This window comes from Budorcas taxicolor, chromosome 16, assembly GCF_023091745.1.
Source record: "Budorcas taxicolor isolate Tak-1 chromosome 16, Takin1.1, whole genome shotgun sequence".
Classification (NCBI taxonomy): domain Eukaryota; kingdom Metazoa; phylum Chordata; class Mammalia; order Artiodactyla; family Bovidae; genus Budorcas; species Budorcas taxicolor.
The window spans coordinates 22,173,952-22,190,718 of NC_068925.1; the positions used below are offsets into that span (position 1 = coordinate 22,173,952).

Sequence of the window (16,767 nt, forward strand, 5' to 3'; positions counted from 1 at the left end):
GCCAATAATACTCATACAGGTATATTTTTATATATGCACCTAAGTCATATAGTAGAAAATTTAAAAAAAAAACTTTTGTCTTACTCTGCTTCATATACTGAGTCAATTGCAAATTATGTATTGACTATTGACTCCAAGCATGACAAATTATATTCAATTGTGAGAGGCCAGCGGAGCATTTCTGAAAAGAGAAGGAATTCAAAATTTTCATTTGTGGCTTATCCATCCCTAAATAGATGTCATTTTTGTATAAGGAAGAATAAATTATATATATGTGATTGTTTAATGACATAGTTATTCATATCTCAATTTGCTGCATTTATTTTTTAAAGGGTCACCTTTTCTCTAAAGACTTTACGATCCCCCTACCCATGTAGAATTGATCACTCTCTTTTTTTATGTCCCTGTTTTACCATCAACATACTTCTGTTATAGAACCTGTAACAGTTTATTATCCTTACTAATTTACAGGCCTGTATCCACTCCCCACACACTGTACATCCCTTGGGGCCTGGATACTATCTTCTTAGTCTTTGAATCTACAGTTCCTGGCTTATACTAGGTGTTTAAATAAATGACCTGAATAAATCAATGAATATTGGCTTATGTTTTTTTAAATAAGGAGTAAAAACAAAAACAAAAACTGTTTGCTTCAAGTACTCTTTAAAAGACAAAAAATCATGTCTAAGTCCCTTGGTGGCCTTGTTGGAAATTATTTAAGCCCTTACTGGGAGATCTTTAAGGCTTTTTTGAGTGCTTGATTAGGCTAGGCGGTGTAGGTAAACTGCACAGAGGAAGGTAATATTTGGTCAGTGTAATTCAAATGTGAATGGAAAGTCTCATGAGCTTTGGGACCTTGCCAAAGTGTTATAAGACTTACAGGCTTAGAGGAGGTCTGCTATGATATCTCCTGCTATTAGCACCCACACCGTGCCTGTACAAAACCCCTGCTGCTGATTTGCAGCTTGGCCAGTGACAGTCAATTAATACAGCAATAACTTGGTCAGTAAATTTTTATCTTAGCTCCCAGGGCCCTATTCCTCGTGTTTCTCCATGCGCCACTTTATTGCCTTTCTGGTCTTCAATTTGAATTTACTCCAGATTAGGGTTCTGCATTTCCTCCAGCATCTCGTCTACTCCATTGTGGGTCTCATTCAAATTTGTCCTCCAACATTTTCTTTTTCAGTTCTTGCTCTCTGAACAGCTTTTAGTATCTTATGCAAATGTCTGAGTTGATTCCTTTGCTCAACTTCTTTCTCTCTCTGCTTCATCTACATGTATGATAGTGTATCTTTTCACAGACTACAGAACTGACCCTCCATTTCAGATGCTAGTGAGCATTGACTTAAGCATTAAGGTGTCACCTCAGACCCTCCAAACAGGCGACTCAGAGAATCAGTGTTCTAATAATAGTACTAATATAAAGATGAACAGCAATATTACTTTATGTGTAGAAACACCACTTAAAAATACCCACATGTAGTTTAAAAAAAACTGCTATTTAGTGAAATTGTTTCATCTGTTCTAAAGGTCTTTTACTTGTTCTTTTTCTCCAGTACTTTGATTTATAGTTTGTGACATCCAGAATTTTTTGCTTCTCTGTGGCTTTTGTTTACTCACTAAACCCATCTAGAGGGAAGCCTATTGTATGGAATGGCACATATAGATAATTCTTCCATTTCTAGGGATACATCCATTTAGCCTCAACTGTGTCTTTGAGTCCCCATTTCTGCAATAGAATGGTTCCAGATTCTCATACTTACTACCCGAGCATGAATGGATATAGCTGGTAGATAACTTGGGTATACTTTAGTCAAACCAACTGCCAGTGAGAGCTATATGTCTCTGAGGAAGGAGCTTGCAATACCACATATTCCCAAATCTTAGTAAATCAGAACCATTGGTAAATAATAATGATGTGCACGTATGCTCGTCTCTTAGTTCTGTCTGACTCTTTGTGACACTATGGATTGTAGCCCACTGGGCTCCATGTCCATGGAATTTTCTAGGAGAGAATACTGGAATGGGTTGCCATTTCCTTTTTCAGGGGACCTTCCTGACCCAGGGATTGAACCCACGTCTCCTGTGGCTCTCACATTGACAGGCGGATTCTTTACCACTGTGCAACTTTAAGACTTGGCAATTGCCTACCAGTTACTGCCCTCCAGGCACCTAAGTATTTTAAATATTTTAAACTATTTCCTGGAATGATCAACTCTCTTTTCTGTTGTTCAGTTGCTTGGTTGTGTCTAACTCTTTGCAAGGACATGGCAGCACACCAGGCTTTCCTGTCCATCACCAACTCCCAGAGCCTGCTCAAACTCATGTCCATTTAGCCAGTGATGCCATCCAACCATCTGATCCTCTGTTGTCCCCTACTCCTCCTGCCTTCAGTCTTTCCCAGCATCAGGGTCTTATTTTCTAAAGAGTTTTCTCATCACATCAGGTGGCCTAAGTATTGGAGCTTCAGCTTCAGCATTAGTCCTTCCAATAAATATCCAGTATTGATTTCCTTTAGGGTTGACTAAAGGAATTGATTGTTTTGATCTCCTGCAGTCCAAGGGACTCTCAAGAGTCTTCTCCAATACCATAGTCCCAAAGCATCAATTCTTCAGCATTTAGCCTTCTTTATGGTCCAACTGCCATATCCGTACATGACTACTGGAAAAACCATAGCTTTGACTAGATGGACCTTTGTTGGCAAAGTAATATCTCAGCTTTTTAATATTCTGCCTAGGTTTGTCATAACTTTTCTTCCAAGGAGCAAGTGTCTTTTAATTTCATGGCTGTAGTCACCATCTGCAGTGATTTTGGAGCCCAAGAAAATCAAGTCTGTCACTGTTTCCATTGTTTCCTGATCTATTTGCCATGAAGTACTTTGGCTACCTTATGCGAAGAGTTGACTCATTGGAAAAGACTCTGATGCTGGGAGGGATTGGGAGCAGAAGGAGAAGGGGACGACAGAGGATGAGATGGCTGGATGGGATCACTGACTCGATGGACGTGAGTCTGAGTGAACTCCGGGAGTTGATGATGGACAGGGAGGCCTGGCCTGCTGCGATTCATGGGGTCGCAAGGAGTCGGACACAACTGAGCAACTGAACTGAATGGGACCACTGACAAAATGTGGTTCACTAGAAAAGGGAATGGCAAACCACTTCAGTATTCTTGCCTTGAGAACCACATGAACAGTATGAAAAGGCAAAAAGATAGGACACTGAAAGATGAACTCCCCAGGTTGGTAGGTCCCCAATATGCTACTGGAGATCAGTGGAGAAATAACTCCAGAAAGAATGAAGAGATGGAGCCAAAGCAAAAACAACACCCAGCTGTGGATGAGACTGGTGATGGAAGCAAGGTCTGATGCTGTAAAGAGCAATATTGCATAGGAATGTGGAATGTTAGGTTCATTAACTGAGGCAAATTGGAAGTGATCAAACAGGAGATAGCAAGAGTGAACATCAACATTTTAGGAATCAGAGAACTAAAATGGACTGGAATGGGTGAATTTAACTCAGATGACCATTATATCTACTACTGTGGGCAAGAATCCCTTAGAAGAAATGGAGTAGCCATCATAGGCAACAAAAGAGTTCAAAATGCAGTACTTGGATGCAATTTCAAAAACCACAGAATGATCTCTGTTCATTTCCAAGGCAAACCATTCAATACCACGGTAATACAAGTCTATGCCCCGACCAGTAATGTAAAATAAGCTGAAGTTGAACAGTTCTGTGAAGACCTACAAGACTTTTTAGAACTAAAACACCCCAAAAAGATATCCTTTTCATTATTGGGGACTGGAATGCAATAGTAGGAAGTCAAGAAACACCTGGAGTAACAGGCAGATTTGGTGATGGAGTACAGAATGAAGCAGGGCAAAGGCTAATAGAGTTTTGCCAAGAGAACACACTGGTCATAGCAAACACCCTCTTCCAACAACACAAGAGAAGACTCTACACATGGACATCACCAGATGGTCAACACCGAAATCAGATTGATTATATTCTTTGCAGCCAAAGATGGAGAAGCTCTATACAGTCAGCAAAAACATGACCAGGAGCTGACAGTGTCTCAGATCATGAACTCCTTATTGCCAAATTCAGACTTAAAGTGAAGAAAGTAGGGAAAACCACTAGACCATTCAGGTATGACCTAAATCAATCCCTTATGATTATACAGTGGAAGTGAGAAATAGATTTAAGGGGCTACATCTGATAGACAGAGTGCCTGATGAACTATGGATGGAGGTTCATGACATTGTACAGGAGACAGGGATTAAGACCATTCCCAAGAAAAAGAAATGCAAAAAAGCACAATGGCTGTCTTGGGAGGCCTTACAAATAGCTGTGAAAAGAAGAGAAGTGAAAAGCAAAGGAGAAAAGGAAAGATACAAGCATCTGAATGCAGAGTTCCAAAGAATATCAAGAAGAGATAAGAAAGCCTTCCTCGTGATCAGTACAAAGAAATAGAGGGAAACAATAGAATGGAAAGACTAGAGATCTCTTCAAGAAAATTAGAGATACCAAGGGACATTTCATGCAAAGATTGGCTCAATAAAGGACAGAAATGGTATGGGCCTAACAGAACCAGAAGATATTGAGAAGAGGCGGCAAGAATACACAGAAGAACTGTACAAAAAAGATCTTCATGACCCAGATAATCACAGTGGTTTGATCACTCACCTAGAGCCAGACATCCTGGAATGTGAAGTCAAGTGGGCCTTAGGAAGCATCACTACGAACAAAGCTAGTAGAGGTGATAGAATTCCAATTGAGCTATTTCAAATCCTAAAACATGATGCTGTGAAAGTGCTGCATTCAATATGCCAGCAAATTTGGAAAACTCAGCAGTGGCCACAGGACTGGAAAAGGTCAGTTTTCATTCCGGTCCCAAAGAAAGGCAATGGCAAAGAACACTCAAACTAGTGCACAATGGACTCATCTCACACACTATAAAGTAATGCTCAAAATTCTCCAAGCCAGGCTTCAGCAATACGTGAACCGCGAACTTCCAAACGTTCAAGCTGGTTTTAGAAAAGGCAGAGGAACCAGAGGTCAAATTGCCAACATCTGCTGGATCACTGAAAAAGCAAGAGAGTTCCAGAAAAACATCTATTTCTGCTTTATTGACTATGCCAAACCCTTTGACTCTGTGGATCACGATAAATTGTGGAAAATTCTTCAAGAGGTAGGAATACCAGACCACCTGACCTGCCTCTTGAGAAATCTGTATGCAGGTCAGGAAGCAAGAGTAAGAACTGGACATGAAACAACAGACTGGTTCCAAATAGGAAAAAGAGTACATCAAGGCTGTATATTGTCATCCTGCTTATTTAACTTCTATGCAGAGTACATCATGAGAAATGCTGGGCTGGAAGAAGCACAAGCTGGAATCAAGATTACTGGGAGAAATCTCAATAACCTCAGATATGCAGATGACACCATCCTTATGGCAGAAATTGAAGAAGAACTAAAACACCTCTCGATGAAAGTGAAAGAGGAGAGTGAAAATGTTGGCTTAAGACTCAACATTCAGAAAACGAAAATCACGGCATCTGGTCCCATCACTTCTTGGGAAATAGATGGGGAAACATTGGAAACAGTGTCAGATTTTATTTTGGGGGGCTCCAAAATAACTGTAGATGGTGACTGCAGCCATGAAATTAAAGGACGCTTACTTCTTGGCAGGAAAGTTATAAGCAACCTAGACAGCATATTAAAAGCAGAGACATTACTTTGCCAACCAAGGTCCACGTAGTCAAAGCTATGGTTTTTCCAATAGTCACGTATGGATGTGAGAGTTGGGTATAAAGATTCTGAGTGCCAAAGAATTGGTGCTTTTGAACTGTGGTCTTGGAAAAGACTCTTGAGAGTTCCTTGGACTGCAAGGAGATCCAACCAGTCCATCTTAAAGGAAATCAGTCCTGAATATTCATAGGAAGGACTGATGCTGAAGCTGAAACTCCAGTACTTTGGCCACCTGACGTGAAGAACTGAGTCACTTGAAAAGACCCTGATGCTGGAGATGATTGAAGACAAGAAGAGAAGGGGACAGCAGAGGATGAGGTGGTTGGATGGCATCACCAACTCAATGGACATGAGTTTGAATAAACTCTGGGATTGGGTGATGGACAGGGAGGCCTGGTGTGCTGCAGTCCATTGGGTCGCCAAGAGTCAGATACGACTGAGCGACTGAACTGAACTGACTGAATGTGACTAGAGCCAGGATCTTCTTTTTTTTTAATGTTGAGTTTCAAGCCAGCTTTTTCATTCTCCTCTTTCAGCTTCATCAAGATCCTCTTTAGTTCCTCTTCACTTTCTGACAAACTCTCTGGACATCATTATAATTCCACTTTGGAAGATGGGAGATTGGAAAGATATCCTCCCCAACATCACATAGCTAGTGACAGTGTTAGGAGCTGAACCCAGGAGGTTTGGTACCCACATTCCTGTTATATCTAGCCACTTATAGTCTTGCCTTTACTTCTAGTCTTCCTCCCCTTTCTTCAAATAACTGGATGAGAGCTATTATATGAACCCTAGACCAAGCTCTTAGGGAAATTTTATTACTTTCACTCTGGTAAACTGAACCCCTTGCCCTGATAATTCATGAACGTTTTTACGGTAGCACCTTCCATTCAGGGAATTCTAAATTTAGTGATAATTTGTAGAAAACTAAGTTGAGACATCCCAGTTCAGTGTCACGTACTTCCCCTTGTAGGCCGAATTGGATGGCTTAGTATGAAAAACCTCGCCTTATAAGTGAATATTTGAGCTGTAGTCTTCACATATTGCTATTGTTAACACAGAATTTGACATCCATCATAACCCCAGATTAAATGCCATTCTTGATGCAATTTAAAATGAATTTCTGTATAAGATGTTGCAAGATGCAGATCACATAGATTTTTGTGATCCAAAAATTGTAATTTGGTTGTATTTGAACCTCCACCATGTCTGTTTTGGACTCTGAAAAATTAATGGAACAGAGGATTCCAACTTTGTTAAAACTTTAGAAACGCCACCAAATAGTTATCGGGACTGCTATTCTTCAACTGCAGCTCTCTCTCTTTATCCATTAACTCTTAGACTATACTGGTCTTCAATAAACTCAGCTTAATGAGGAGCCATAGTCCGGCACAGACTTTCAGTTCAGTTCAGTTCCGTTCAGTCGCTTAGTCGTGTCTGACTGTTTGCGACCCCATGAATTGCAGCACGCCAAGCCTCCCTGTCCATCACCAACTCCCAGAGTTCACTCAGATTCACGTTCATTGAGTCAGTGATGCCATCCAGCCATCTCATCCTCTGTCGTCCCCTTCTCCTCCTGCCCCCAATCCCTCCCAGCATCAAAGTCTTCCAATGAGTCAACTCTTCGCATGAGGTGGCCAAAGTACTGGAGTTTCAGCTTTAGCCTCATTCCTTCCAAAGAAATCCCAGGGCTGATCTCCTTCAGAATGGACTGGTTGGATCTCCTTGCAGTCCAAGGGACTCTCAAGAGTCTTCTCCAACACCACAGTTCAAAAGCATCAATTCTTTGGCGTTCAGCTTTCTTCACAGTCCAACTCTCACATCCATACATGACCACAGGAAAAACCATAGCCTTGACTAAACAGACCTTAGTTGGCAAAGTAATGTCTCTGCTTTTCAATATGCTATCCAGGTTGGTCATAACTTTTCTTCCAAGGAGTAAGCGTCTTTTAATTTCATGGCTGCAGTCACCATCTGCAGTGATTTTGGAGCCCAACAAGATAAAGTCTGACACTGTTTCCATTGTTTCCCTATCTATTTCCCATGAAGTGATGGGATCAGATGCCATGATCTTCATTTTCTGAATGTTGAGCTTTAAGCCAACTTTTTCACTCTCCTCTTGGCACAGACTTTGGAAGTTAGCAAAGGCAAACTGAGCGTTATTGATTCCTTGCAATACCTTTGAAAAGCCTCCTTTGGGTCATCTGATACATCTTGAGTTCTCATTTGTCTGTCTGTCCTTGGACAACCAGAATAATCTCATATGCATGCAGATTGTAAGAAGTGCTAACGTGTAGTATCTTGGAGATCTTTCTTCAAAAGTATGTTCCATTAGACTTTTCCCTCTTGCTTTCAAAGATCTGTGAGGAATGAAAACTGGTAATAATCTAAAACTTAGTAAGTTTTAAAGAACTACAGATATAATTAATTGTTTAAGGTAGAATTTCTTTTACCCTGGAAACCTTGTCCTGGTCCTCAATCAACCACATATACTTTCTTAATGGTGTTCATGGGCATCTGAACCTTTATTGTTGCAGTTGATTTAAATGATTTCACTTGAAATTAGTGCCTTAACACATTTTAGTTCAGATAGAAATCTTCACTGTAAGAAAAGTAAGAGCTGTAATAATAAGAGGGCCACTAGACTTAAAGATAAATTAAAACAATTAATTTTCAAAATAACCATAAATTTATTGGTTCTTTTATGTAATAAAAATTTTTGTTTACAAAAATCTAACTCAAAGCATCAATTGACCTTTTTCTTTTGTTTCCTTTTTGTGTCTAAAGTAGGAAAAAATATAAGGAAAGTTTATATTCTGTGGCTTTAATCAGAAAATGGTTAAATATATATCAGATATATAAGGATCCATCTCAATCTCCTAAACTATTTATAACCCTGCTTTCATATTTATACTACTATGAAGTATTTATGTTTAGAATAATGACTCCAAAATCAGATAGAGATAAATAGATAAAATAATTCAGGGAGAAAATACTGAATCTCTGTTTAAAAAAAAATTTACTTATTTATTTTCTTTATAGCTACACGGGGTCTTTGTTGCTGCATACGGGCCTTTTCCTGATGTGGCGAGGGGAGGCTACTTCTAGTTGCACGGTGCCAGTTTCTCATTGCAATGGTTTCTCTTGTTGTGAAGGATGGGCTCAAGGCACATGGGCTTCAGTAATTGCTGTCCATGGGCTCAGTTGCTGTGACTCACAGACTCTAGAGCACTGGCTTAACGGTTGTGGACATGGGCTTAGTTGTCCTTCAGCATATCATATCTTCCTGGACTAGGGTTGGAAGCCATGACCCCTGCGTTAGCAGGAAATTTTTGTATTATTGAGCAACCAGGGAAGCCCTGATGTTCTCCTACTTACTATATTATATGTTGGGTTCTAAGAATACAAAGCAAGTAAGACGCAGTGTTATTCACATGGAAGAATCTATCCCAAAATGTTGGCCTAAGGAATGAGGGGAAGGGATCCTCTAGATAAATCCTAGCTTTTGCTGGATGGTAGGCAGATTTAAATGTTCCATCCCCATGCAAAAAATTATTTCTTTCTCCCTCCTACTACTTCTGGTATCAATGTCTTTGTGAAATGATTAAAGAAATTTGTAGAGAAAAGAAGTACAAAGACCAGTAGAGTAGGGAAACAGAATATTAAAGAGAAGAAACTGCATATGAAATAATTATCCAAAATCTCCAGATAGCTAAAAACATCTAGTTAAAAATATATGTATTTCTAGTTTAAAAACATGTCTATTTTTCTACATATTGACATGATAATATGGTGACATTGAGAATGAAAACTTTGATATTACTAGTTTTAAACACCCCATCTTTCAAAATTTGGTAAACCCACTTTTTTGTTCTCACTGTATAGTCTTTTCAGACTGTTCAACATTCAAATAAGTAAAAGTAGTGTTATGAATGAGAGTCCTGTTTAAATGCTCTCATGTACAACTAGAGCTTTAGTCCTAGGCAGGTTATCATCAGTGAATTTGTCTTTCATATTTTGATTTTAATTTTAGGTGTGAAAATGTTTTTTCTCTCTTTTGACAACATTAAGATTACTATGAATTTTGAGGAATAATAATAAACCCAATGGAGGGAAAATATTTTCTATGAACAGATGGCTTTTGATATATCAAGGTTTTGCCATTTATTTTAGTGCTTAAAATAAACATTATTTATAAGACCACTTACATTTTGATGTTACTTAATGAGGAATATGCATCATTGATTTGACTAGCTTAAGAGGTCATTTAGAACTTGCCGGTTAACAAGCTGTAATCTGCTGAGCATGCAGTGACTTTGTTTAAAATTATCTATTCAGAGCTGATCAATGACAATAATTGTTTTATACCTATCACTTCTGAAAGTTGCTAATTACTTTGAAGGACATGAACACTAGCCCTTTTTTGGGAAACTGTAACCCACTCACCTTGAAATTAAGAAAAACATTATCAAAAATCATCTTGCCTCTTGAAAATATTTTGTTTTTTAAAAAATCAAATCTATTCACTGCTAAGTCGCTTCAGTCGTGTCCGACTCTGTGCGACCCCATAGACGGCAGCCCACCAGGCTCCCCCATCCCTGGGATTCTCTAGGCAAAAATACTGGAGTGGATTGCCATTTCCTTCTCCAATGCATGAAAGTGAAAAGTGAAAGTGAAGTCGCTCAGTCGTGTCTGACTCTTAGCAACCCCATGGGCTGCAGCCTACCAGGCTCCTCCATCCATGGGATTTTCCAGGCAAGAGTACTGGAGTGGGGTGCCATTGCCTTCTCCAAGTCTATTCACTAGTACTGGGATAGCAACAGGAAATTTAGGCAAATTTTAAGATGATATTTCTTCCTATAGCAAGAAGTATAGTGGAACCCCAGCTATATTATATCTTATATCAATTGTTGTTCAGTCAGTAAGTCGTGTCTGACTCTTTTTGACCCCATGGACTGCAGCATGCCAGGCTTCAGTGTTCTTTACCATCTCCTGGTGTTTGCTCAAACTCATGTCCATTTAATAAATATTGGTTAAACTGGACTTCCTCTAATGTAAAAAAAAAAAAATACAATGCATATTATATGAAAGGACATGTACACACTCTTTCTCTTTATACAGTGCATTCATCAGATGTTTTAGTGGAAAGAGCCTGGTCTCTAAAATAAGAGAGCAGAGTTTGTATCCCAGTTCTGCCATTTACTGTTTTACTGGTTATGCTGTGACCTCGATCACGTTACTTAACCTCAGTTTCTTTATTTTTAACATGGAGATCGTGCCCTATTCACAAGGATACCATGAAAATTAAGGCAGTTAGCATGGTATCTGGAAAGGAATTGTAGCGTGATTTTGGGTGGATGTCTAGGGACTTCGGGCATTACGAGACTCTCTGACAGTGCATTTGTGGACTCTGTGGATGTGGCTGGTGCTGTTTCTGGGGGTTGCTCCCTGTGGAGTGGGAAGGAGTCCATCCCAGGGGCTTCCTTTAGTTCTCTGGCTATGGGCACAGATTTTTCAGCCAGCTGCAGACTCTGTCCTTTCAGCTTCTCTCCAAGTGAAGCCCTTTCAGCTTCTCCCCACTACTCTGCCACGACCTAAACATAAACCACCATCTTTCCTTCTCAGGACTTCAGCATGCATCTTTTATGTTTTCTGACACATCTAATCTTATTTAGAATTTAATGGTGTTTCTATGTAGTAGGTAGTCCACCTCTTAACACTGTTTGATATCCTAATATTTTTCCATGCTTCCTGAGTCATTTCTTTTGCTGATGATGGATAGTCTATCAGCGCTTTTGTTTGTAAGTATTCCTGTGTTTAATATAATTATTACTGTATATGCAATAAAAGTAAGCTGAGATTCATGTGAAGCCATCCAACCAGCTATTAATGTATAACCTCAGGCATTTATTTAAGCTCTCTAAGCATCAATTTCCTCTTCTATCAAAGAAAGCTAATGATAATCTCCACCTCAGAATGATATTGTAATGATTAAGTTAAATAAGCCAGGAAAATAGTCATTATTTGCATGTATGATTTATATATGTATGTGTATTCCAATAGATTATTCTTTTTCATTAGGGAAATGCTTTTTGTATCAATCCCTCCCATTTCTTTGCCAGCCATAATATGATGTTTGTCAAATTAGAGGAAGATAGTTTCTAAACTGGGCTTCCCTGGTGGCTCAGATGGTAAAATAGAACCCTAGGAAAATTAATTTTTCTTAATTTAGAGAATAAAGCTCTAAAATAAGATCATTTGAAAAATATTTTAAAAGGCACTGTTATGCTAGCATTGTTACGCTAGCTTGTAACTCTACTTAGTTTTACTTTCCAGAACTAATTTCTCTATTTAATTGTTCTTACAGTATGAACAATAAGTGGTTTAGCATCTCTTCAATTATTTTAGTCATTCTTTTACTAGGTGGTTGACTAAACATTTCTTCAAAGTCTTCACATTTAATATTTCATATTGTAAAATACCTTTTAACTGGCCATATTTTAAAACAGAAAATTAGGGGATCACAATTCAAGTAAGACATTTTTTCCCTGTTTATTCATATAGATTCAGCATTCAAGTTATAAAGATTTTAAACTCAACATATTTAGCTTAAAAACCTTAGGCTTTTTGGATAAAACTCAGTGGACTAAAGTTCAGTCTAAGTCACTTTTTCCTATGGGAAAAAAAAGAGATGTTTAAAGAAGACGTGTGTTCCTAGCCCAGCTAACTGCAAAACATTGGAAGGACTTCATATCGAAATAAAATTATTCATCATGTGTGTTATTAAGTCACTAAGTCATGTCCAACTCTGTGACCCCATGGAGTGCAGCGTGCCAGGCTTCTCTGTCCTTCATTATCTTCCAGAAAGTGAAGTCGCTCAGTCATGTCCGACTCTTTGTGACCCCATGGACTGTAGCCCATCAGGCTGCTCCATCCATGGAATTTTCCAGGCATGAGTACTGGAGTGGGTTGCCATTTCCTTCTCCAGGGGATCTTCCAGACCCAGGGGTTGAACCCAGGTCTCCCGCATTGTGGGCAGATGCTTAACCATCTGAGCCACCAGGAAGTTTGCTTAAACTCATGTCCATGGAGTCGGTGATGCCATCCAACAATCTCATCCTCTGTCACTCCTTCTCCTTCTCCTCCTGTCCTCGATCTTTCCCAGCATCAGAGTCTTTTCCAATTAGTTGGCTCTTTGTATCAGGTGGCCAAAATATTGGAGTGTATGAATAATTTATAAATATATGCAAATTACTTGAAAATTTTAAAGAATGAAGTTGAGTCTTTATGCAAGGCTAAGTCAACATTTTTTTCTAATTTTTTCTATTTCTTCTTCTACTCCTTTAAAGAAGTTGAGGTATTTTGTACTACAGACTTTCGGTTTTCCACAAAATTAGGATCTACATATTAAAGTTTTGTTTTGAGTTTTTCTAATAGCAGTTATATTAGCAAACATAAAGCTTAAAGTGATTGATTTTTCTTATGATTATTGGGGCTTTGAAGACATTTAGTAGCCCATTTAATAAGTATGTTCTTTAGTTACCAACATTCCTCTTATCTAAAAAACTAGATACTTTAAACAAATATTTGTTCATTGAAAATTGCAGTTCCCCTTGTTCACAGTTCTGTATTGCAATGGTTTAGAGAACAGGCCCCCTGAAGTTCTAATTTGATTCTTAAATCCATCACTAATAGCTGTATAATTATGGGAAAACTGTACAATTATAATAGCTGTATAATTATGGGAAAACTGAATATTTTCCTTTTAGCAGTTTCTCATCTATAAATAAGGTGAAGAGAGTACTTATCTCATTGTTGTTCAGTCGCTCAGTCATGTCTGACTCTTTTTCAACCTCATGGACTGTAGCCTGCCAGGCTCCTCTGCCCATGGGATTCTCCAGGCAAGAATACTGGAGTGGGTTGCCATTTCCTTCTCTATTTATCTCATAGGAATGGTCTAAAGATTAAATGCATAAATAGAAGCAAAATCCTTAGAATAGTGCCCCACATATAATAATAACTCAATAAATGTTAAATATTGTCATTGTTTAGTTCAGTTCAGTCACTCAATCATGTCCGAATCTTTGTGACCCCATGGACTGCAGCACACCAGGCCTCCCTGTCCATTGCCAAGTCCCAGAGTTTACACAAACTCATGTCCATTGATTTGGTGATGCCATCTAACCATCTCAACCTCTGTTGTCCCCTTCTCCTCCTGCCTTCAGTCATCCCCAGCATCCGGGTCTTTTCCAGTGAGTCAGTTCTTTGCATCAGGTAGCCAAAGAATTGGAGTTTCAGCTTCAGCATCAGTCCTTCCAATGAATATTCAGGAGTGATTTCCTTTAGGATGATCTGTTTGGATCTCCTTGCAGTCCAAGGGACTCTCAAGAGTCTTCTCCAACACCACAGCTCAAAAGCATCAATTCTTCTGCGCTCAGCTTTCTCTACAATCCAACTCTCACATCCATACATGACTACTGGAAAAACCATAGCTTTGACTAGATGGATCTTTGTTGGCAAAGTAGTGTCTCTGCTTTTTAATATGCTATCTAGGTTGGTCATAGCTTTTCTTCCAAGGAGCAAGTGTCTTTTAATTTCATGGCTGCAGTCACCATCTGCAGTGATTTAGTTAAAGAAGAATTAAAATGTGATGATGAAGGTACAGGAAAAGGCAATGGTGACCCACTCCAGTACTCTTGCCTGGAAAATCCCATGGATGGAGGAGCCTGGTAGGCTGCAGTCCATGGGGTCACACAGAGTCGGACAGGACTAAAGCGACTTAACAGCAGATGAAGGTACAAGAAAACATTTTCTTTAAAGATTTTGATACAACTGTATTTTAAAAGTCCATTAAAAACATTGATTTCAATGAGACAAAATACAATCTTCCAGCCAGTTGGTTATTAAAAAAATAAAAAATCCATCTGGTGAGGAAGTGGAAGTGGTAGGAATCAGTAAAGCAAAGTTTTGATCTTTCAATACTTAATTTCACACACAGTATTTTTAAAACCACTATAAATGTTATAAAATAAATTATAGTAACCTTGAGTATGTTTTTGTCTTTATAATATTTTATTATAAATATATGCATAAACCTATATTTGCAACTATATATACTGTTATTGAAAAAGGAAGTGGCAACCCATTCCATTATTCTTGCCTGGAAATCCCATGGACAGAGGAGCCTGATGGGCTACAGTCCATGGGGTCGAAAAAGAAACACAACTAGCAACTATACAACGAACTGTTACATTTGTGTGTGTGCTTCTCCGTCATGGCTGACTGTGACTCCGTGGACTGCAGCTCGCCAGGCTCCTCTGTCTATGGGGATTCTCCAGGCAAGAATACTGGAGGGGGTTGTCATACATTTCTCCAGGGTATCTTCTCAACCCAGGGATTGAACCCAGGTCTCCCCGCACTGCAGGTGGATTCTTTACAGTCTGAGTCACCAGGGAAGCCCAAGAATACTGGAGTGGGTTGTCGTGCATTCATCCACAGTATCTTCTCAACCCAGGGATTGAACCCAGGTCTCCCGCACTGCAGGTGGATTCTTTACAATAGTAGAAAAGCCTAAGAATTTATTTGATAAGATTTAATCATCATCCATCATTAACCTGATTTTGAAGAACTATTAATTTTTTTTTTTCTAAAAATGTTCACTGACATATTTTATCTTTTTATTTACACCAATAGATTCAGAGGCGATGGCGGGGGTATAAGATCCGGAAATACTGCTTTAATTATTATTATTTGAAGGAGTACCTGAAAGCTGTTTCTGAGACCAATGATGCGATTAGGTGAGTAGAATGATCACCAGTCCATTAGTGACAGTTTTAGAAAGGTTACTCTGTGGGTGTGGATCATTATCAGACTTAGGAATAGTTTCTTTAAAGCTAAGTGATATTTTAGGCACAAATTTATTGATGAGATAGAGATTTTGTTCTTTTTATCTTATCCATTTATGGCTGTTGTATTTTTAAATATCTTGTACTTTTGACTGTAAATTACATGTCTATGTGTATAGCAGGCCTGTCTTGTACTATGCAAATAGCTTAGTAAAATTACCTCCTTTTGAAATGGATTTATCCGTAAATAATTACATAGATGAAGCCTTATGTACGACAATCCTCAAAACATGTTCAGTGTCAAGAACTTGCCTCTCAAAGAAGAAAATATTACGGAACACATTAAAATGGACTGCTTTACTGTCAGTTTTCATTTCTTTAAGCACATAGAAAACACCTGAATTTAGGCCTTAGGACGATGTCTTCTATAGGTTTTAAGTTATTGTAACACTGTTCAATCATCTTTACCAAAGTTCTGTGTAGTAAGTTTTCACATTTCTTCAAAAATAGCCAGTCTTTTCTTCTTATAATATTGCCCCATTCTAGTAACTTAGAAGTGACATACGTTTATAATAGATTTAGGTAAAAAGGAAATAGTGATGAATCATAGTTGGCATTTATGTAATAGTTTTACTTTCAGTTTTCACATACATTATCTCATTTTACTCTTAATATTTTTTAAACTAGAGAAAACGGTCAATATTAAGTTGTTAAGACAAAGATGTTGTCTGATACCTTACAATCATATATATCATAAGAAAAATCTGGAAACTCTCTTCCCAAATTTTAACTTTCTTCCATATATGTGGGTATAAAAGGGTCTGGTCTTTGGAGATTAAGTATGGGGAATTTGTAAAATTGATATCTTTGGAAGCAGCAATAAAGATTTGGGAAGGTTGGAATAGGGTTTAGTTAATGAGAGAAGTTGGAAACATGTGGGCCACAGGGGCTGATATTTAATTTCTTCCTGTGTGTGTGAGTCACTCAGTCATGTCCAACTCTTTGTGACCCCATTGACTGTAGCCTGCCAGGCTCCTCTGTCTGTGGAATTCTCTAGGCAAGAATACTGGAGTGGGTTGCCATTCCCTTCTCCAGGTATCTTTCCGATGCAGGAATTGAATCCAGGTCTCCTGCATTGCAGGTGGATTCTTGACTGCCTGAGCCACCAGGGA

General features: G+C 38.7%; 1 protein-coding gene across 1 annotated transcript in view; it reads left to right on the forward strand.

The window, feature by feature from the left end:
* Positions 1-16,767, forward strand: part of SPATA17 (spermatogenesis associated 17) — a 235,063-nt gene that overhangs the window by 56,293 nt on the left and 162,003 nt on the right. The window contains exon 5 of the mRNA XM_052654228.1: positions 15,444-15,547. Within this exon, the coding sequence (XP_052510188.1) occupies positions 15,444-15,547 (104 nt within the window). The remainder of the gene's footprint in view (positions 1-15,443; positions 15,548-16,767) is intronic.